Source organism: Podospora pseudoanserina, chromosome 3 (genome assembly GCF_035222485.1).
Source record: "Podospora pseudoanserina strain CBS 124.78 chromosome 3, whole genome shotgun sequence".
In the NCBI taxonomy this organism is placed as follows: Eukaryota; Fungi; Ascomycota; class Sordariomycetes; order Sordariales; family Podosporaceae; genus Podospora; species Podospora pseudoanserina.
In genome coordinates this window covers 1,403,249-1,425,073 of record NC_085922.1, presented here as the reverse complement: position 1 = coordinate 1,425,073, position 21,825 = coordinate 1,403,249, and the positions used below count along the sequence as shown (strand labels likewise).

The 21,825-nt window shown below is 53.3% G+C and overlaps 7 protein-coding genes across 7 annotated transcripts; 3 read left to right on the top strand and 4 right to left on the bottom strand.

The window, feature by feature from the left end:
• Positions 1–3,095: 3,095 nt before the first annotated feature.
• On the bottom strand, positions 3,096–6,749 carry QC764_304050 (uncharacterized protein; the record flags this gene model as incomplete). Its single annotated transcript, XM_062945522.1, has 5 exons — positions 3,096–4,869; positions 4,932–5,132; positions 5,690–5,835; positions 5,865–6,255; positions 6,616–6,749. The coding sequence occupies 5 exons, from the start codon at positions 6,747–6,749 to the stop codon at positions 4,290–4,292; spliced, it is 1,452 nt and encodes a 483-aa protein (XP_062801511.1). The 3' UTR covers positions 3,096–4,289.
• Positions 6,750–7,153: 404 nt separating this feature from the next.
• On the top strand, positions 7,154–8,848 carry MTG2 (GTPase of the mitochondrial inner membrane that associates with the large ribosomal subunit; the record flags this gene model as incomplete). Its single annotated transcript, XM_062940411.1, has 1 exon — positions 7,154–8,848. One exon carries the CDS (start codon positions 7,154–7,156, stop codon positions 8,846–8,848), a length of 1,695 nt encoding a protein of 564 aa, XP_062801510.1.
• QC764_0051080 (uncharacterized protein) lies at positions 7,885–9,195 on the bottom strand (the record flags this gene model as incomplete). The annotated part of the gene is made up of 2 exons (XM_062940410.1): positions 8,339–9,195; positions 7,885–8,139 (listed from the first exon to the last, which is right to left on the bottom strand). Exons 1-2 carry the CDS (start codon positions 8,372–8,374, stop codon positions 7,885–7,887), a joined length of 291 nt encoding a protein of 96 aa, XP_062801509.1. The 5' UTR covers positions 8,375–9,195.
• Positions 9,196–9,495: 300 nt separating this feature from the next.
• NCL1 (tRNA (cytosine-5-)-methyltransferase ncl1) lies at positions 9,496–12,700 on the top strand (the record flags this gene model as incomplete). The annotated part of the gene is made up of 3 exons (XM_062945521.1): positions 9,496–9,513; positions 9,601–9,833; positions 9,900–12,700. The coding sequence occupies 3 exons, from the start codon at positions 9,496–9,498 to the stop codon at positions 12,313–12,315; spliced, it is 2,667 nt and encodes an 888-aa protein (XP_062801508.1). The 3' UTR covers positions 12,316–12,700.
• Positions 12,701–13,429: 729 nt separating this feature from the next.
• On the top strand, positions 13,430–16,018 carry QC764_304020 (uncharacterized protein; the record flags this gene model as incomplete). Its single annotated transcript, XM_062945520.1, has 2 exons — positions 13,430–15,192; positions 15,266–16,018. Exons 1-2 carry the CDS (start codon positions 14,287–14,289, stop codon positions 16,016–16,018), a joined length of 1,659 nt encoding a protein of 552 aa, XP_062801507.1. The 5' UTR covers positions 13,430–14,286.
• A 56-nt stretch (positions 16,019–16,074) lies between these two features.
• On the bottom strand, positions 16,075–18,912 carry QC764_304010 (uncharacterized protein; the record flags this gene model as incomplete). Its single annotated transcript, XM_062945519.1, has 7 exons — positions 16,075–16,534; positions 16,593–17,289; positions 17,349–17,679; positions 17,735–18,113; positions 18,175–18,226; positions 18,298–18,328; positions 18,493–18,912. 6 exons carry the CDS (start codon positions 18,910–18,912, stop codon positions 16,604–16,606), a joined length of 1,899 nt encoding a protein of 632 aa, XP_062801506.1. The 3' UTR covers positions 16,075–16,534; positions 16,593–16,603.
• A 1,006-nt stretch (positions 18,913–19,918) lies between these two features.
• Positions 19,919–21,480, bottom strand: scn1 (Cut9-interacting protein scn1; the record flags this gene model as incomplete). The annotated part of the gene is made up of 2 exons (XM_062945518.1): positions 19,919–19,994; positions 20,210–21,480. 2 exons carry the CDS (start codon positions 21,478–21,480, stop codon positions 19,919–19,921), a joined length of 1,347 nt encoding a protein of 448 aa, XP_062801505.1.
• Between the last annotated feature and the right edge of the window lie 345 nt (positions 21,481–21,825).

Below are 21,825 nucleotides of genomic sequence, written 5' to 3'. Positions count from 1 at the left end.
CCAAAAAAGGCTATCTACAGTTCACCCTCACCTCTCAACTTCCTCCGCAACATCCACCACCGCGATCTTTACATCCCCCCATCCAGTAGCAGTATGTCAACATTGCACAAGCCAAAAAGCATACTCAAACAGCAACAAGAAAAGCAAAACCCAAGAACAGCAAAACATGATCAACTCCTGCTGCTGTGCCCGCGCCAGGAATCGAGCCTGAGCCCTATGAGGTAGGGAGCTAAGTAATCCAACACTCGATAAATACCACAACTCGCTTCAAATTACCTCCTCATGGAATGAAAACCAATACACCACACAGGCTAACGATTTGATCTCTCTCTGATGGGAAGTGGGAAAGCCGATGGGTTGATGTGATTGGAGGAAGGGGGAGGTGATGCTGGAGGGAAGAGTGGTGAGGTGAGGGTGGGTGTGTAGAGAGACGTAACTACCTAGGGGCCGGGTAAGAAGATGGAGTCAGTCACAACAGACGACGGTGTGTAACTTCAAGCCTCTCTCTTCCCTCAAAAAGCATCAACCACGGTCTAACCCATACACCCAAAGATAGCCACAAGCAAAAGGAAGCAAAAGTTCAATGTCTGCCCGTGCCAAGAGTCGAACCCGGGCCCCCATGAAGCAGGATAGGAATACAACACAGCTGCAAGCAACTAATTCGAACGGCCCTACCTCATGAGATGCTAACCACCACACCACACCGACTGGTTTTTGTTCTGCTTTGATGGAAGGTGAGACAGAAAGGAGATTGGTGTATCCTGGGGAAGGCCAGGGGATGTGTGCGGTAGAGGGGAAGGTATTCGGGGGCGTAGTACCCAGGGAACAGGCAGGAGCTCACTTTGGTGGTTACTCAGGGAAGGTGTCGATGGCGTGCTCGTTCAGGCATGGAGCTCTTGAAGATCAGGCTGCCGTTATGGATGCCATTTCAAGGGAAGAGTGATCCAAGGTCCGATGTCACGTAGAGAAAGATCAAGTGCTAAGCTATCATATCCTAATTACAAGAACACATAGGTCCAAAACAGTACACTGTGCCCAACAACATCAGGCAAAAGATGACATCCCACATCACGACGTGTGTTGTCAAAGAAGCGAAAGATTAATGTGTTGTCCGGAGGTATATTAAGGGAGCGGGAGGGGGGCGGTTTCTTAGACAAGAGATCCATGCGGGGGAAGGCAGTCGGGGAGGCGAAGGAGCGGAAGGACAGGTGGGAGCTGAGCGGAGGAAGTGTGAGGCCGAACTTTCCAGAACAGGAGAACGCCATTGATTTGCCATGGCACATTGTTGCTCTTAGGGCATACAAACCGACAACGGTGACTGCTGCGAAATCAAGGACATGTGCCGGCAAGGAGTGGTAGTTGTTGACCAACAATTTTGGCACACAGGACACGACAGAATCACCGGATAAACAACCAGGGAAAACTATAAAAGTCGAATATCAAGAGGCAGGATAACACCAATGAAGAGACCATCCTCCGTCACATCTCATACAGTTCTCAAAAAGGAGTGATATCCACCCAGCGAGAAAAAGCTCACGCCTGCGGCAGCAAATCCCGAGAAACTTCCAGGGGCCCAAAAATCAGCATTCTCTCCTTCCTCTCACGTCCACCTCTGTCTGCAAGGACAGATAGCTACCGACCAAATGAGAACAAAAAGCAAAAAATATTTCCTCGCACCAGGATTCGAACCTGGGTCTCCAAGGTTGTTAGGACTGCCACCGTAGTAGCAGTTAATTGATGTTGTTGTTGGGAAGTGGTTCGGAAAGGTGGTACAAGGTTTGCAAGGAAGGAGCTGTGATTACCGAGGAAGGAGAGAAGTCGCTGGGTTGTAGTGGCGCGGTCGGGGAAGGAGCGTTGAAAGGGGGTGAGGGAAGAGGGAACGAACTGATCGAGGTAGATGAGATAGGGCAGAGAGAGGGGCTCGGCGTCGGTTGTGTTTCTTGAAATCCACGACTGGTATAGCAGTTGATGATACGTTAAAGCTCAAACTACCTACCTTCTGTAATACCACGTTAAGATGTTCCGGACGGAGTGCTCCCCTCGATCCTCTCACCTGCAACTAGACAAGCCAAACCAAGGTAGATGATGAGAACTTTGAAGATTAGACACGATGTCCGAACCCGTCCTCGGATATCGTCCACTCTCTCCAGTCCGATCCCCGGCCCGATCCTGAAAAGCTGGACTGAAATCATATGCCAGACTTCCCCCCCTAGAACCCCCCATCTGGTCGGGCACCGAGCCACTCAAAGCCCTCTCCTCCCCTCTTTTCATACAGTACTATCCCATAACGCTCAACTAGGCATTGCGTTGTCCTTTCGTATCACCTCAGAAAAAAAGACCAAGTCTCACGTCCTCAATGGTAAGCAGTGCACAGCAAAGCAAAGATGAGGAATGAGGATGGTATTCTTGGAAGAAGCCCATGCAAGAAGACGCTAGAAGGAAAACGTGGATGGTGCTCGAAGGAGGTGGAGGATTCTTGTTTATAAGCAGCCGTCCCATCCATAACAGTCGTCCAGATAGGTATGATCATCTCCACGTTACCTCCCATCACACCACCCGAAACATGACGTGCATGTAACCCATTTTCTATCCGTTGTTAGCGCGCGGACGTGGAAGCTTTCCGAGCCAGGAGGTTGACCGGTTTCTTAAACGAGGTAAGAGGAACGAACGAATAAGGCAGCGAGGGGGCGGGGAGGAGAGAGGGTTGGGCACCGTTGAACTGGGGGGAAGAAGGTAGTTGGTTTCTATTCTTGGGCTTTACAGATCAGGGTTGGTTTTGTTTCCGGCTGTTTATTTTTGGCCAGGGTTTGATGATTGAACGGGAAGACAATAGATTGAGTGTGTAAGTGATGCTGTCGTGAGAACTGATGGAACACACGACAGCTTCCGGTTCCCTGGGCCCTAGCTAGTCAATCAAGCTTTTCCGGTTGGATCATCTTAGTTTGACAAGTGATGATACTTGTGGGCTTTAGTAGATCTTGTTAAACGGGGAGATCGGGTTGCTACCGTTTGTGGATCTTGATCGACGGTCGGTCTGCGTTGGAGAAGTGATATTCTGATCCGTTGTCGGTTAGGTAACGGTGTCGACGGTGACAGTGGCACAAGTACAGGCGTCACGGCAACGATAACAGCACAGGCAGCAAGAGAAACAATACAGAGATCCGATAATCTCAATTTCCTAATGTTTTTTTTATCGTCCGTATGTACACAGACCTTCTCCTCCAGGGTAGGTCAAAGAACGACGGCGGTACCAAGGTCCAATCTTCCAGCCAGAGTCAATCAACATCGATGACGACTTTCCTGGCGGATGCCCTACCCCTTCACCGTCTGGGAGAACCAAGAGCCGATGTTAATCAAGCCCTCCAGCTCCCCTTTGCCTCCCCGTCGAAAGATAACATAACTCAACAAAATGTACTAGAGAAAATCTCATCCCATCCATCATAACAAAAAAAACCATAATATCTCCTCCACAATCTCCCCATTTCTGTCCCAATTTTTCTTTTTCAAAACACAAACAATCTCATATGTCGGTATCAATAAGGTAATCCAAAAACGTTCCCCCATCCATCATTCAGACATCCGCCGTTATCCTCTCTCTCTCGTGGTAAATGCAGGTTTTCTTCCCTTTCCCCATGTGTTATCAACTCAGTCGAAGAACGGAGAGGGGGTGTCGGTTCAAGCGATATTAAGTCAGCAAAAGCGCGGTACACAAAAATAGCCTCCGAACAGCAGGAAAAAAAGAACGCCCCAAAAAAGTTGTGGAGAGGTGAGCGAAAGATGACAAAAAAGTTCAGCATGAGATATCCCGACCATAATCCGTACTGTTTGAACCGGTTCGCCCATAAAATCAAAGCTTAAAAAAAGAAACATAAAAAATATCGATGTGTAAAGCTCCTCCTCCTTCGTTGTTGTTGTCCAAAAATGATGTTCAACTCTCAAGAGACACAAACAATGTCTATGACTGTCGTGAGTATCGGAGGAACACTGAAGTTGTCCAAAACGTGAGTAAATCAAAAAAGATGCCATCGAAAAAAACCACAACCGAGGCTATGCAGAAATCGTAAACCGTGGGAAGAAAATCATAACCATGGGAAAAGAAATCCGGGGACATGATGCTCTCGTGGTCTCGTTGGCGTCTTGAAGGTGGAGCGGGTGTGTTGGGTGATAAAACGTCTCGAGCGCGGTCACAAAGGAGATGATGATGATGCAAAAGAGCGAGCCCAGGTCGCTACCGCCGTGACAGGAACTCCCCAGGAGTTTAATGCTAGCGATCTAGTTCTGATGATCGCTTACATTGGCCCATACTGCGGTGGGAAGTAAGCAGAAGCGGGCGGGGGTGGGGGTCCGGGTGGAGGGCCTCTGTAAGACTGCCTTCTTCCTCCTCCTGGTGGCGCAGGCGTTCTTCTCTCGCGCAAGGGCTCAAGTGGTGGCGGGGTCCGGCCTCGAGGAAGTGGCAGAGGCTCTCTCTCATGGAGATGAGGAGGGGGGGCTGCGAGGCTAGGGCCGCTCACAGCAGTCCCTGGTCCAGTGTTTCGTCGAGCTGCTTTGCGAGACCCTTGGAGGGCGCTGAGGGGCGGATCCTTGACAGCAGGCTCGTTATCGTCGGGAAGGGTCAGTTCAACCAAGCTGTAGAAGTACTCGAGTACCTCGGGATAGCGTTGAACCGATGCTTGCCAGTCCTCATCGATACCCCTCTTGAGCGCCTGTTGCGCGGCCGCGATCTCATTGGGATGCGGTGGAGCGTGGTAGTAGTGGTAGGCATGAGCAGTGATGCGTTCCAAGTGTTGGGCATGTGTCGCCTTGCGTCGCTCTGTCAACAGTCGGAAGTACTCGAGGATATAGTCCTGTGCGTGTGCGCGAACCCATGATCTACCATGAGTGTTAGTATGTCTATGAAGACCTTTGATAGTGATAAGATAGGGGATACTGACCTGATGTCATTGTAGATAGACTGCATCATACGGGCCTCGGCTTGCCGGACCGCCACCTCCAGACCCTTGGCCTCACACTCGCAGGCGTGAGAAGCCGGGGCGTGGCAAATGGCACAATCGGGATCCATCCTGATCACCCCTTTGCGGGAGGATTTGGTGTTGGGGGAGGTGTTGTTGTTGTTGTTGTTGTAATTGTAGTCTCTGGAATACATGTTTAGTGCTTGACCGTTGGAAATGTCTCGGTGTGGTGGTGGTTGGTGGTTCATGGGGAAGGTGCCCGTCTGAGGCTTTCAAGTCAAGGTGATGATACACAAAAGTACACAGTCTCATGATCTATGGTCATGAAACAGCTGTGCTCTGGGGTCCTGCCCAGAATAACAAGAGATGATATGGAGAAGATGGGAGAGAAGATCAGCCGGGCGGGGAGATGTTTCCAGTCCAGAAGATAAGGAACACGCAGCACCTGACGGGCAGCGATGAGGCTCAGGTTGGGAGAGGGGGGCCGGGGGACAAAGAGGGCGTGAATGGACGAGAGACTGGGTGAACAACAACTGACCTGGAGAGAGGAGGACGCTCACACACACTCGGGGCGGGCGGCGATGGGAATAGACTGACTGCAAGCAGCAAGCAACAAGCAGTCCACGAATGCTCAAGCTGCAGCAAGCAGATAGATGGTGCGTCGTGAGCGTCTGGGTATCTGCGTGTGAGCTGAGCTGGACTGGACGGCGTGTACGGACTGGACTGTACGGAGAACTCACATTCTGGGGGACCTTTCCTGGGTGCTCAGTGACGGACAGAACCACGTCGTTCGTGTTTGGGAGAAGGGGAGGCAGAGAGGAGAGGCTCTCTTTGGTGGATTGTGGCCGAGGTTGCAGCAGCAGGAGAAGATGGAGTTGGGCGAGGGCTGGATCGCTGGCTCGCTCACACACAAACCAAGGCGGGCTTAACCACGTTTAGTCTGGAATCTGTGTCGTGGCTCGAATGCGGGCGTATGGCAGCAAGTCGTCTGCAGCTCTTGCAGATGCCCAATGCCTGTTCAGCCCAATCCCGACACGCGATGATCGCAAAGAAGCGGGACCAGCACAGAGTAGCGTGGCTGACTTGTTCCCGTTTGTTAATCACGATACCGAGACGGAGTATAGTAAGAGAAGCAGAGTGGCTCGAGTGGTAGCAGCAGAAAACGCTGCTGGGGGCAAAAGAGGGGGTGACAAGATGTACAACGGCGAGAGAGCGGACGAGGGGACGAGGGGATGAGGAGAGGGGTGAAGCGGAGGTGGTGGAGCCGGGACGAGGGAATATGGAGAGATCGCTTCCCGAATGACCACTGGGTGATCCGGCGGTATTTGTTATGTATTATTGAGGTGGCCAGTAGAGACTTGAAGAAAGATTCAAGTCCAAGAAGAACTCGTGTGTCTTGTAGGACAATCTGGGGAGATGCCACAAAACAGAAAAATAAAATCCAATATTAATAAGAAAAAAGCAAACGGGCGGCGAAGACGGTGCTCGGTGGTGGTGTCTCCTGTCTCGCCCGGCTGCATGGGGGGTCAATGGCGGCTCAACGACGAGATTGGCGGGCAAAAGACGGGGTACGAGAGGCTGGAAAACGCTTCAAAGCCTAGGGACTGGGAATGGCTCAACTGAGCAGAACGAACGAACGACACTTCTGGGGCACTATACTACCCACGTCTCGGATGCTGACCGCATGTTTGATGCTGCCAACGGGGAGGGGCCAGCCGTCGACGCAGATGCAGTAATGCAGGCTCGGGTCCAGCAAATGAAAGCCCAGCCCAGCGTGACGCCAAAGACGAGCACCCGCATGACAGACTGGAACACGACGCGGGGAGGGGACAAGGGCCTTGAGCGCGTCTCTCTTTGACGAGAGAGTATAAGTAGACGTCATGTGGAAGGCAATTGACCAAGGAAGTGAGGCATTGGATATATCTCATATCTTTACATTCAACATCGACGTTGGACGTTTGACCGTTGGAGTCGAAAAGGACGCAGAAAGCCGCTCCCACGCTCGGCTTCAAGCCCCAGGTGGTACGTGCTGTGGCGGGTGACAACAGCCACTGCCGGACAGGGGTTGCTTGTCTAGCACACCATGGGGTAACTCCATCGCTATCTTATCGGTCCACCCCCAAGGACCCCTGTTCAAAATTATCTGAACAGGGGACAAACAGCAGCAACATCTTCTACCATTTTTGTCTCTCATTTCTCTCACAATGGCCTGTCGGGGCTCTCGAGGCCCGCGGGTGTTTCTTCCCTTTCTTTACCCATCGATATTTGGGCCTAATGGAAGCCACATCTCGCGCTTCAACCTGGCCGTCCATGGCAGGCGACACGCAAGCACTGACCCCTCAGCACCAGCACAGGACGACATTGAATATGCGACGACTCGTCTGAACCCCTCTCCCGACGACTACTCGATGCCCAACTTTGCCGACAAGGCCAAACTGACTCTTCATGCTGGACCCGGCGGACATGGCTGTATTTCATTCTTGCGCGAGGCATATATGGCGGACGGGCCTCCCAATGGTGGTGATGGAGGACATGGCGGGAGTATCTACATCCAAGCAGTGCACAGCGAAACATCGCTACACAAGTTGGCGCGGAGAAAATTTGCGCGCGCTGGGAGGGGCAAGAGTGGTCAGGGAAGCGCAAAAGGCGGTCAGCGTGGAGAGGACGTGATTCTCAGCGTTCCAGTCGGCACCGTCGTTCGAGAGATCTCCCGTGACGACCCAGAAGCTGTGGAGGAATATTTGACCAAGAAGCGCCGGAAAAGAAGGCGGGAGCCTGTTGCAGTGGAGATGGATGAGGATGGAGAGCCGATTGAAGACCCGGATAGGAAGAAATGGATTCTGTATCCCGGCATGTCATCTTCGGAACGCAAACGGGTTGAGCTACCTGATCTGCCAATTCGCGATCGGCTTCTGAAACAACCAAAGGCACCTGTCTATCTGGACCTCTCTCGACCGACACCTCGTCCCATTCTCTTGGCAGCAGGAGGCCTTGGTGGACTTGGGAACCCACATTTCGTGTCCAAGAACCTGCGCAAGCCCATGTTTGCGACGCGGGGTGAGAATGCCATGACGATGGAAATCGAGATGGAACTCAAGTTATTGGCAGATGTCGGCTTGGTAGGATTGCCAAACGCCGGAAAGAGCACTCTCTTGCGCGCCGTCACCAACAGTCGCGCTCGCGTGGGGAACTGGGCTTTCACGACGCTTCAGCCAAACATCGGCACAGTTGTCCTCGATAACAACAAGGGTCGACCGGTGGTGAAAAGTTTCAAAGTAACTGCAGAAGACGTATCGGACGACCCTTGGGCCGAACCCGCCGAACCGGAACTTCAACAGCGAACCAAGTTCACCATCGCCGATATTCCCGGGTTAATTGAGGGAGCTCACTTGGACAGGGGACTTGGAATTGCTTTCCTGCGTCATGTTGAGCGGGCTGGCGTGCTTGCGTTTGTCATCGATCTTGGAAATGGCAACGCAGTCGAAGCACTCAAGGCCTTGTGGCTCGAGGTTGGCTTATATGCACAGATGAGGGAGGAAGAGGAACAGCAACGGGAGCGCGAGGCCGCCATTGACTGGAGCGCGTCGGCCGGAGAGACTATTCAAAGCGACTTCTGGACAAGTTCTGGTGTCGCCAAGACAACCACTGCCGGCGCTGGTCTTCACATCGCAGGCAAGCCATGGTTTGTGGTGGCCACCAAAGGCGACCTGCCAGGTGCGCAAGAAAACTTTGCCGAACTGAGAGACTATCTTGCCGCTGTCACTCGCGGCGATGAGCCTCACCCCAGTGGTGTCGAGGGAGCGTGGATCAAGGACTGCGCTGCCATTCCCGTCAGCGCCATCAACGGCCACGGTGTAGACAGGGTTATCCATTGGACAGTTGGTTTGCTCGATGGGTGAACTTAGCCAGGTATTCGAGACGCATAGCTTATGAACATCTATGGTTACTCATGTCGGATCATGCTGCACCACGATTACCAATCGGCTGGGGTTATGGCAGCACAGCAGAGACCAGCCCTCACACATGGCCATACAAGCAGGGACCTGGTTGTTCTGGGTAGGTGAACAAGTATGACGGGGAGGAGAGGAGACATGATCGATCTCCGTGTTCGGCCGAGGCTCTGTCTCGAAGTCAATATCGAGCTTGTATTTCTTGGTAAATTCCGAGATAGCTGTGGCTGAGCTAGCTTTGTTCTGTCCCAAACTAGCTATGGACTGGACCGCCATGTATAATAGTGTAAAATCAAATATACAGAGAATATAAGAAAATGAGAATGTCAAAGCAAATTGCATGTTGAAGTCGTTACTCTGGCCCCCTGAATGGGGAATCCTCGGATCGTTCTTCAATATCTTGGCACCGAGCCTTGGCTGGCGACTCCACCAAAAAGATTAGATTGTCCCCGCCCCCACATTGAAGCTTTCAGACAGTCGCGCGGCCGCATATTTTTTTTTCTTCGTGCACTGGAAACAGTTGAATTGATGCGATTGGAGCGCATTGCAACTATCCAGACAACCAAACGCTCCCCCAATTGCGACAGATACTGACTATGGGTCGCGGAAACAGGGTATGCGCTCCCTTCTTCCAGACGTCGGCCCTCCTTTTCACCACCTCTCCATCATCTTTCCTGTCCAAGTATGCTAATATTTACAAGGGCAAACGAGGCGGCGGCCGTGGTGGTCGCGGAGGTCGCGGTGGTAGCCGTGGAGGAGGCCGCGATGGTCACCGTCCCTACCAGACATACCCCGAGGTCGTCAAGGAGAACAAGAAGCTCGAGACTTACTACAACACCCTCTTGAAGGACCTGCCCGAGGACGAGCAGACTGCCTTCTGGGCCGCTTACCGGAGGGAGCTTCCTAACAGTTTCCGCTTCGCTGGCTCCAAAGGGTACATACACAGCCGACTTTCTTTTGAAGCTCAACTGTTGCTTTGATACTAACATGAAAACAATAGACACGCCCTTGCCGTCAAGCGCCTCCTTCAGACGAGATACATCCCCGAGATCACAAGCATCACCCACGATGGTGTCATTGTCGAAGCCCCCAAGGTTGTGCCTTGGTACCCCGACGACCTTGCCTGGATGATGACCACCCCCAAGAACGTCGTTCGCAAATTCCCTCCCTTCGCCAAGTTCCAGCGCTTCTTGGTGTCCGAGACCAGTGTTGGCAACATTAGCAGACAGGAGGTTGTCTCCATGATCCCCCCTCTGCTCATGGACCTCAAGCCTGGCATGACTGTGCTCGATCTTTGCGCTGCTCCCGGTAGCAAGGCTGCTCAGCTTCTCGAGATGATTCACCGCGGCGAGGAGTCCCGTATCCGCCAGGTCATCAGCGGCTTTTCTGGCGACGCCAACGGTGCCGTCAAGTCCGAGGACAAGCAGGAGGACGAGGCCGCCAGACTCGAGGCCGACCCCAGCGACGACGGCAGAGCCACCGGCATGCTCATCGCCAACGATGCCGATTACAAGCGCAGCCACATGCTTATCCACCAGCTTAAACGTCTCTCATCGCCCAACATGATCGTCACCAACCACGACGCCACCATGTATCCTGCCCTCAGAATTCCCAACCCCGAGAACCCAACAAAGCCCAACTACCTCAAGTTTGACCGCATTCTTGCCGATGTCCCCTGCTCCGGTGACGGCACCCTTCGCAAGAATGTCAATCTCTGGAAGGACTGGACCCCCGGCAGCGCTTTGGGTCTCCATCTTACCCAGGTCCGCATTCTCGTCCGTGCCCTGCAGATGCTCAAGCCAGGCGGTCGGGTCGTCTACTCGACCTGTTCCATGAACCCCGTCGAGAACGAGTCCGTTGTTGCCGCTGCCATTGAGAGATGCGGCGGTCCCGACAAGATTGAAATCCTCGACTGCAGCAATGAGCTTCCTGGTCTCCAGCGCAAGCCCGGCATGAGGAAGTGGCAGATCATGGACAAGTCTGAGCGCTTGTGGAACACATGGCAGGAGGTCGAGGAGTACACCAAGTCCACCGAGGATGGTGTCACTCCCAGCCGTCTCGTCGAGTCCATGTTCCCCCCTGCCGAGGGCAGCGACTGTGCTGACCTCCCTCTCGACCGCTGCATGCGCGTCTATCCCCACCAGCAGGATACCGGTGGCTTCTTCATCACTGCTCTCCACAAGAAGGCCGAGTTCAAGGCCAAGCCCGAGGAGAACAGAAAGCAGCCTCCTGTGGCCAGGACTAATGGCCAGTCCAGCGGCGCTACCAAGAGGCCCCTGGAGGAGGAGGACGAGGAGAAGGATGACTCCAGCGTCAAGAAGCTCAAGGTTGAAGAGGAGACCGTCCAGGATGAGATTACCCCAGTCGAGGAGCTCCCTGCTCCTGTTCCGGAACCCCTCCCTGAAGTCGCTGCTGAGGTCGGCGCGGCTGAGGAGCTCAAGGAGGCCGAGCCTGAGGTCACCAAGACTGAAGAAGCCCCCGAGGACGAAGTCAAGGCTGAGGAGCAGCCTTCCGAGTCGACCACCCCCGCTGTTGCCACTCCTGCCACTACTACTGAGGCGGTGCCCGATCGCAAGGTCAGACAAGGCATGGGCCCATACGAGGAGCCGTTCAAGTACCTCTCTCCCGATCACGAGGTCATCAAGGACGTCACCAAGTTTTACAAGATCTCAGATCGCTTCCCCACCGATCGGTACATGGTGCGCAACGCCATGGGCGAGCCCGCCAAGGCCATCTACTACACCTCTGCCCTTGTCCGTGACATTTTGTCTCTGAACGAAGGCCGCCAGGTCAAGTTTGTGCACGGTGGTGTGAAGATGTTTGTCAAGCAGGATGCCCCCTCGGCCGAGGTCTGCAGATGGCGTATTCAGTCGGAGGGCATGCCCATTCTTCACGGCTACATCGGCGAGGAGAGAGTGGTCGTTCTCAAGAAGAAGGAAACGCTCAAGAAGCTCTTGATCGAGATGTTCCCCAAGATTGCCGGGGACGAGTACAAGAAGCTGGAGGAGATTGGCGAGAGGGTCCGGGATATCGGTCTGGGCTGCTGCGTTCTCAGAGTCGAGCCGGAAGACCCAACAGACGAGGACTTTAACGAGCACATGGCTCTGCCGTTGTGGAAGAGCTTCCACAGCCTGAACCTGATGCTGCCTAAGGAGGACAGGAGCGCGATGCTGTTGCGGATTTATAATGATACCACGCCTATTATTAATATGGGGATTAAGAAACAGTTGCCGGAGGAGGACCTCAAGGAGAAGAAGGGGGAGGTGGTGGATGAGGAGATGAAGGATGCTGAGGAGGTCAAGCAGGAGGGGGAGGAGGAGGAGGAGGAGGAGGAGGTGAAGGCGGAGGACGTTGAGGTCCCCGATGCGCCTGCTGCTGAGGAGGTGAAGGAGGAGGTCAAGGAGGCTACTGCTTAGAAGGTGGAGGTTTCCGAGGATAACAAGCAGGAGGTGACCTCTGTGGACATCAAGGAGGAGGGTGGAAGCATCGTCGTTGCGACTGCGGTGGGTGTCAAGGAGGAGCGAATTGAGGAGTGCATTGACGTCAAGATCAAGGAAGAGGAGGACATCTGATTGAGAGGATTTGGTCATGCATCTGGCTATAGATGGCTAGCCGGCTTTGGTGTTTGCTTTTTTTTTCTTCTTTTTTTCGGTGTTTTTAGTTGCTGTTATATGGGACTATTTTTTTCCTTTTTAGTCTGGGTCAAAATAGGGAACCAAAATAAATAGAGATCTCTGATTAATTATTTGTTCTATTGATGTTCTGGTCGTCTCTTTACGAACAGAGGAGATAGGCAACCGGTCTCAGAGAGTAATTGTCCCGATTGCTTCGACAACGAGAGTGGCAAAAGTTGTGATGTCGTGCGAGTCGCAGTGACCCGGGAGACGAGTATGTCTCACAACTACACGGCTTCAACTCTATCGACACATTGTACCAAATGATGATGCAAGGGCCTGGACTCCTGTAAATCAACACGAAATGCAGTGACATCAACCAGACAAACACCATAAGCATCAAGCGCGTCTCCGAAAATAAGATCTCTTCTCCATATCGCACCTTGAAGGCAGCGATTACAGTGAAAAAATTGGTAGCGTCTCTTTGAGTAGCGTGTCATCCTTAGTGCAGGGGCCATGCTAATCTTCTCTGTATCGTTTCAAATTGACCAAATGCCCCGAAGGGCGAGGAAAGAAAAGAGAGAAAAAAAAGTATACAAAAACTGGTTGGGTGGCCGAGATTAAATACCCATTTCAAAGTGGCCTGTGCACCCTTGCAAATCGGTGAGCGAGTGTGAAAGGTCTGTGCACGGGGTGGGGCCACTGTTGGTGGTGGTGGGGGCGAATTTCGGGGTGGTTTCAGAGGTGGATGTATAATTTTGGATGTTATCCAGCATTGATTTATGACTTATCTCTGAGGAGATATAAAAAGGCGTCGCTTTGCCCGAGAGCGAATCAACTCAAAACGTGCGGTGCAAACAGAGACAGCACTGGAGAGCTACTTGTTTGCCCAGCTATTGGCACATTGCCCCAACTTTGACCCCTGATTATCCTGACAGTTTGAGGGACGTCCCGCTGTTAGGGGGAGAGCTTAATTCAACGTGGCAGATGTTAACAGAGCAGCCGAGGACAGAGACACGACACAACTTGCCGGTCTCGAACCGCCGAAAGTCTTCGATTACGGCGAGGCAATGAACCACAGACGCGGGGCACAACAGCACAGCCATCACGGCACAAGAAAGCGGGCACAGGGCACGACATGAGCGGTGATATCACGGTTGTGCAAGACAAACAAGTGTTGGAGTCTCCAGCTGGCCTAGAACGGGCGGCCAACCACCGACTGATATGCCCGTTTTTGAACTCCTGAAACATGAAGCCAAGACATAGATTGGGTATTGATGAAGCTCTGTGCCGCCCATTCGCTGAAGGCTTCTTTTTTGGGCCTCTCTTTTTTTTTTTGAGGAAGGGGGTTTTCTCCAGAAAAAAAGTACCAACACCAAGCCGGCTTGGCCATGTTCCCCAAGACTCGGAGTTCTTGGTTGCATTCGTACCTGCCTGCCGTGTAATTAAGACTCCGTAACTACCACCACCAAGCACGAGAGACGAACGGGACGAGAGAGAGACCCGACGCAACTAAGTAGCGGGCCGTCCCCCGTTGTGGTTTCAACTTTTTGTTGCCCCTGAATTATTCCTCAGCCACTTTTATTTCACAATCAAATTGTCCGCTTCTTTTTGGATTTCTACATTTCTTCTATCTTATCTGTGCTACTACTGTCACTTGGATACAACTGGTCAGATCTAGGCTAGACCCAGATCGCAACGTTGATCGCCCCGAAATCTGGGGTAAAGCTTCTCTTCTAGAAGGTCACCAAGACCCAGCCCAGCAGGTCAACCATGTCGGCACCTTCCCCACCACCACGGGGACCACCAGGAAGCGACACCCCCGAGCTGGCACCTACACAAGTCACCTCGCTGCTGCTAGAGCAGTATCTCTCCGCCTCCTCCCAACCAGGGCAACAACACCCACCTCATCAACCACCTCCCCCTCAAGAGATCACCAACCCCAACAACGACATGAAACCCTCCCCCTCCCACACCATCACCCAGGAAAAACCAACCCTTTCCACCTCGACCTCAAGACAACCCTCCTCCCACACTGCAACCGCCCAAGGCGAGGTCCTCCCAGACAATGGCGCCCTCCCCCTCCACAACAACAACAACAACAACCTAGGTCTCAAACTCTCCCGCACCCGCACCGCCGCCCAGGCAGTAAAACGCTCCCTCCAAATCCGTCACACGGGCGAGTCCCACCGCTCAGGAATTCACCCTTTTCACTTCCTCCGCATAGTCTACCAGTCCTCCTCCCGGGCCTCCCGCATGGTCAACTTCCTCTGGCCCGTCGTCCCCGTCGCCATCGCAGTCCGCTATGCCCTCACCCCCTCCCCAACAGCAAACCTAGTCATCTTCATCCTCGCTTACCTAGCCATGGTCCCCTGCGCGAACCTCATCGGTTTTGCCGGGCAGGAACTGTCACGGAAGTTCGCCCATGTCTGGGGGGTGTTAGTGGAGACGACGCTCGGGAGCTTGGTGGAGATTATCATGTTTATCGTCTTGATCACGAGGGAGCAGAAGGAGGGGGGGATCGATTACGTGCAGGTGATCAAGGCGGCGATATTGGGGAGTGTGCTGGCGACGATGTTGTTGTGTTTGGGGTTGTGTTTTTTTGCCGGGGGGTTGAGGAGGGAGGAGACGGGGTTTAGTGAGGCTGTTAGTGAGGCTGGGTCTGGGTTTGCTTACTGCGTATGCCCCCCCCCTTTTTTTTTTTTTTTTTTTCTTCACTGTTGATGGTAGACAGGGGCTAACATTTAACAATAGTGGTTTTGGCCTGGCCATCCCGACGGTTTTTCATCACAGTCTGATCAACAGCGGGAAACTCCCCGAAGAGGAGCTCATCAGCAAAACGATCGAAATCTCGCGATCGATGGCTGTCTTGCTGTTGATTGCCTACTTGATCTATGTCTTTTTCCAAGCCCACACCCACCACGGCATCTACGACGCCATCTTTGTTGCCGACGAGGCGAGGGATGAGGATAGACACAACCCAAAGTACTCGCACCACTCCAACCGGCTTACCTTGACAGAGTGCTGTCTCGCCCTGGCGGTATCCATCGCGCTCGTGACCGTTATTGCCATCACGCTGGTGGATCAGATACACAATCTTGTCACTGAGCGGCACGTTTCAGACGCGTTTGTCGGGTTGATTCTTGTGCCGCTTGTGGAAAAGGCGGCGGAGCACCTGACGGCGGTGGACGAGGCGTACGACAACCAGATGAACTTTGCGCTTTCGCATGTGCTAGGAGCGACGCTGCAGACGGTCATGTTTAATGCGCCGCTGGTGGTGATTGTGGGGTGGGGGTTGGGGAAGCCGATGGGGTTGAACTTTGAGGTTTTTGATCTTGCGGTGCTGTTGTTGGCGATCTTGACGGTGGGGAACTTTTTGAGGGATCAAAAGAGTAATTATTTGGAGGGGGCGTTGTGTGTGATTGTTTATGTTGGGATTGCTGTTGCGGCGTTGTATTATCCTAATCCTCATCATGGGTCGAGTGAGGGGGTTGGGCATCATTAGGGGGGAGATGGGTGGTTGTTCTTCATGTAGGGGGGGGAGATTGTTATAGATACCTGGCGAGGGGGTTTGAATGGGGAGTTGTTGTTTTTGTTGGAAGACAGTATAGTTCGAGAATTCCAAAGAATGACTTGCGTTTTCAGGTCGGGCCATTGCTTGCTGGGTATGTATATCATGGAATATGGTGGTACTCGTAGCTATCCGCTACGAGACAGACCAGTGTGATTGTCCCATAATTATCGTTGCCATCCATTCGCTACCATACATGTTCCGTGTACTATGCCATATATATCCCTAGGTACCTTTGAAACCATACCTTTTCCCTCCAAAACATCCAAAGAAACTACCACTCAAATGCTCTGGTGAACTACACCCGCATACCAATCGTATACACCCCATCACCCTCCCCTCCTCTACCCCCTGGCAACAACAACTCGCTCAAAACCTGCACCCTCGTCCTAGCCGTCTCACTAGCCTGCTCCCCCTGGCTCATAATCTCCATAATCTCAATCATCCTCGCTGTCATAATCACTGTTAGCATCCTGTTCTCCCCACGCCCAGAGAATAAAAAACTCACCAATATCGCTCCTAGCCCTTATAAACAAAGGATCCTCCCCCATACTCCCCCCTCCTCCCCCTCGCCACCTCCCTCAGCACATTCCCAATACAAAGCGCCTCCAAAAACGCCCTGTGGTTGAAAACCCACCACACCCTCGCCTCAGCCTCAAAAAGCTGAAACAAGATAAAGAAAGCCGTAATCGCATCGTGAGCCGCCTCCAACGTCCCCCTGACGTTAACAGGCACATCCGCGCTCTCCGACGCATGCACCAGCATCAAGTTGTGAAAGTAATTGCTGCACAGGAACAGCGTCTGCCTCACCACCCGCTTGTTGCTCTGCGCCATCTCCGTCAGGACCTGCGGGTCCCAATAGCGAAACGCAGTTGGAAAGGTGCGGTAGACGGTCCTAAAGTCTTGCACCAGCTTAGACTTTTGGCGGACGGTGGTGCAGATGGGCACGTCCAGGGACCGAGGCGAGCAGATGGTTTCCTGGACCAGGTTGGCGAGCGTCCAACTGGACTTGATGTAGTCCGTGTCGGTCGGGTCGTCGGTGGCGATGGAGGCGTCGTCCTGCTTGAGGTCGTCGACGCTGACGTCGGTGTGGGTCGCGCTTGGCGGGAGCGATAGCAAGACCGTCAGGAAGGTGTCTTGAAGAAGCACGGCCTGCCAGACCTTGCGGCGTTGTTGTTTTTCAAAAGGGGAGGCGTCAGGGACAACTGGATGGGTGGGTTAGAAACCGAATGTTTATACACGGTGGAGGGAGCAGAAGACATACCAATATTTGGATCTCGATGCAATCCCATCGCATACGCCTGCCTCATAAGAACCCCCCCGAACGCCCACCCATCAGAAGCGTGGTTGTCGTTGATGAGAAAGTACGTGATCAACACCATGGCCTGGATCGATCGAATGCTCGCTATGCTAAGATACGAGCTCACACGCAAGGCTTGATTACTCGCCGAAGCGTAGAACTCGGCCGTCTGCTTCCTTTCCCTGGGCGAAGTCGACGTCACAAACTGAGTGCCCAAGGCGAGCATGACGAAAATGAGCGCCACAAACGCTCCGTCGGCTTGGTCCTTCTCAGGCCGGCTCAACGACCAGAAATGCTTAGTACTCCTGTCAGTAAACAACCAGGCAAAAAGGACACACTCGAGTCCATACCTCATAGTCGGCATAAAACGTCTGCCTATGCAGCATCGGATACACCGGGTCGACACACTCAAAATACCGCGTCAGGAGAATATCCGACTGCACTTTCTCCGGCAAGACAGAGATAACCTCGGGCAAGCCCCCGTCGCAAGTCCAGTAATTAGCAAACGGGTGCTCAGATCCAATGCCAAATACATTGGACGAGCCAGGAGCCGAGTAGGGAACGTTCGAAAGCAGGCCTGTCGAAGTTGAAACCGATCCCAGCGCCTTTAGTCGATTCACGTTGAAGCCCCTATCAGCAGCGTTTGGGATCGTGGGTTTAAGCGCGTCTCCCTTCTTTTTGGGACCCTTCGTCATCCGGCGCTCGTTGGCCGCACTTCTGGTCGTTTCCCTATGCAGAGCATGAGCACGATAGGCAAGGTACGTATCAACAAGCAAAGGGGACGACTCACTCGAGTACATTGGCAACGTGGGCATATTCACACTTGGTCTGACGTTTGATACCTATGCGGAGCGTTAGCCTGGGGGTCGAGATCAGACGGCAAGTCTGTGGGCAAGTCGACAGGCAGACTTACATGCAAGGCAATGCGGTCTCCCCCTGTCACACTGGCAGTAATTGTTAGCCCGGGAACAAACAGCAAGAATGGGCTCGGTTCATATCCGAGAATCTGGTGATATGTGCCAAGACCTGTCTGTGTAAGACCGCCCGCCCCCCACCCCATGGCGAGATCGACTCTTCTTGATATGCAGCCCAATTAAAATTTCCCTACCTTTGTCTTTCTCCCTACACATTCGAAACAGGACAACGTGGGCTTGTTTCGTTTCTGCTTCTTCCTCTGGTGTTCAGCAGTAGTAGGAGAGGCGCCGTCACTATCACCGTCCTCGGCAGAGGCACTGCGTGCATGCTTGACGTCCCCGGCTCCGTTGCTGTATCCATCACCGCGAACAGCTATGGAGTCCTCGACATCGACCAGAGTAGATCTCCTTCTACGGCGATAACTGGTGCCGGCCCCGTTGCTATTACCGTTGCCGTTGTGGACGCCGGTGGACGAGGCGTAGATAGTACCGGACTCTGCCGGGCTTGGCGTTAGAGATGACTCGGAGACACCAGCCTGCCAAACAAGTGACTGCTGCTGTGTCTGTGGTGGCTGCCGTGGCCGCCTCAGTCTCGAGGCAGCATCATGATCCATTGATACAAAATTCAATGCCAAGGCAATTGACAGGCAAGGAGTTGCTTGACTGGTGAGCTCCGCCCAGACCGCGCCGAGAAACCGTCAGTGGCTCCCTTCCCCAGAAACGCCTTTGCGGATGTGGAAATCCGGAACACGCGGGGAAACCGGTGGGAACTGTGGCACTGTGGGTGAGGAATTCCCGGGGATAACCTGGGGACCCCGTCTGTGTCTCTGCTCTGCTCTGAAAAAAAAAAACGTGGGTGACTCGTGGACGGGAATGGGAAAGAGGCGCGTCCGTCGGTCCTGTCCTGTCTGTTTCAGTGACCGCTACCGGGAATAAGAAGCTGCTTGCTGCAGCAGGTGTCGTGTCTCTGGCATGCGGATGCGCGCGGGCACTAACAGCTTAGAAAGGTGCCAACACAGCCGTTGATGGGGAGGCACAAGCGTCTGGGCAGCGCTGGAAATAATGAGGAAACGAGAAGGCAGCGGGGATTCGGGGATGGGAAGAATTGGAGGGCGAATTGATGGGGAAATAAGGACGGCTCCGATGTCCACTTCCCCACCAAACCTGCCAAAATCGAGGGGGCCGGCCGCGACGGGAGTGCATGAAGGAAGCCGTTAGTGACTTGAAGTTGGTTGCTGTCAGCGGGGCACTGGACCGAGGGCATTTTCTTTCATCGGAGGGGAGTTAGTAAGCAGCTTTTTCCTCTTCAGCATTCCGCTACCTATTTATTTATTCCGCTACCGTACTCCGTAGAGTCTCTAGATCTGATTGTTCTTGGTGACGACGAGATGGTACCGTATCTGTGTATATCGCCTTGGTCTTTGATGGTCATGATGTCAAACGCCACCGATGCAACGGCAACCCCAAAGAGGCGGTCCTCTAAACCAAGCGACGGCAGTTGCCCAGGTGTTGACCAAACTACTGCGAGATATAAAACTTGGTTGAGCTATATACCTCAAGCCATTGCCCTCACCCGACACTCTTGGTCATCTGTGCGGATGTTGTATGACCTCCAACAATTCATGGGATTTTGTCGTCGGGCCAGTCGACCGAGAGCAGGAGCTCGGCATCACGGCACCGAGGTTGGGGGTTCAACCTGTATGATCACGTAATCAGAACCATGGGGGGGATAATCCATAATCCTGGATACGAGCAACTGACGGGCTATGAATCAACTGCAATTTTATAGTGTGACGTTATATGTCGCTGTGCCGCTATGATCCTAGAAGAAATGATTCTGAATATCAACATCTGAAGTTGTTACAGGAGGTAGTAACAACAACGACCGCTCAGGCCGGGCCAAAGATGAACTCTTCATAGTTATTCCTCAGCTTCTCGATGCCCTCCTGCAGCGTCCATTTTTTGATCTCACAGATCTTTCTGCAAATGTCCTCGAGGTAGTAGTCCATATCCTCACCAGCCGTGTGCAAGTCGCTTTCGACGAGAATCCTGTCATCGGGGCAGGTCTTGACCAGCTCAGGAAACTTGTCCTTGCCGCCTGCCGTGGCAAGATTGATGACAGTCGAAAACGAAAAGTACATTGTCGCGGGCACCGCCGGATGAAGATATTGTTTCATCACTTGGGCCGACCCGCTGAAAGAATGCAAACATATCCGCGGAGGGAACGGCTTCGGTTTGTACTTTTTCTGCCTCGGCTTGACGGCTGGCGCTTGACCATTGATCTCTGCCCAAATGTCGTCTTCGTCCTCCTCTTCTTCGCTCGACGATGAAAAGTCCTCGGCGCCCTTGGCCACCATTTTCTGTTTCCGACGAGACACGACCTCTTTCTCATGACCTTTCCAAAGTGCCGAGATGGCGTCGAAGAGAACTCCGTGAGCCTGGACTCCATGAACGCTAGCAGCACGACCCAACTCGCCAGCAAGTCGCAGTTGAGCTGTGAGAATCTGGGTCTGGTGTGGCATCTTGACGTGGTATGGGCTCAGGAGGCGGCCTTCTCTCCCGCCCGGAGTAAGCCCCTCGTCCCGTTCCTGTTGCTCATCCTCCTTCCAAGCAGACGGCAAACGGAAGGCTTTATCCAAACCCACCTCACCGATCAAAGCCAGCGGGTTCTCCTCCAACCGCTGCCTCGTTTCGGCCAAGAAGCCGCTCAAAGGTTTTGGGTCCGGGAGAGAAGCGACGAACTTGGCATCTGGGGAGGAAGACAACACGGCCTCGTAGTGCTTGGCTTTTTGCTCGGCCAACGATGAGCTCGACGGGTCATAGGTACTGTTGCCGCCATTCCCCGCCGTGTCATCGAACAGCTGGTGTGAGAACCATGGGTGCCAGCCAAAGGCCGGCACGATTTTGCGTGGCGCCTCTTGACAGTCTGACACTAGCGCGGAGCGGTCTCTGATGCCATGCTCGGCGGCAACCGATGCCACGAGTCCTTGATCTTGCGAGCGAGTGGACATGGCTGTCAAGACACGTGCGCGCATGCTGCTGATACTCTCAATGGAGGTCATGGTGTCGGTTGGGTGACAATGGGCATCGCACACCCCCAAGTCCCAGGGAAAGTCGCCGTCGTCGTCTGTGCCACTCCTCCTCTCATGGCTGCGGGATTGGCCTTCGCTTGGACCACACATTGTGTCTGCCGATGTTGGATGACTGATGTCCGGGGTCGTTTCAATCCTCTTGGGTTCAAGCTGTCAGTTGGACTTGGGTCGTGATGATGTCAAGGGTGGAATTGATCTTGACCAGCTTCCCCCGCTTATAACCCTCAGGGTCTTGGCATCAGCCGTTAGGGCTGAGCGCTTCCTGGACGCGAGTCAAGGCTGCTGCTGTGAGCCGTTTGCCGTCTTTTTGATTCCATTTTCTTCGTTTATGGAGCTGGAAGGAACTTGTGTCAAGAAGGAGTTTTTTGATTTTGTGGCATCCCCTGGAGTTCTGATGTTGAACTTAAAGGTACTTTGAAACATCAAGTCCCACAC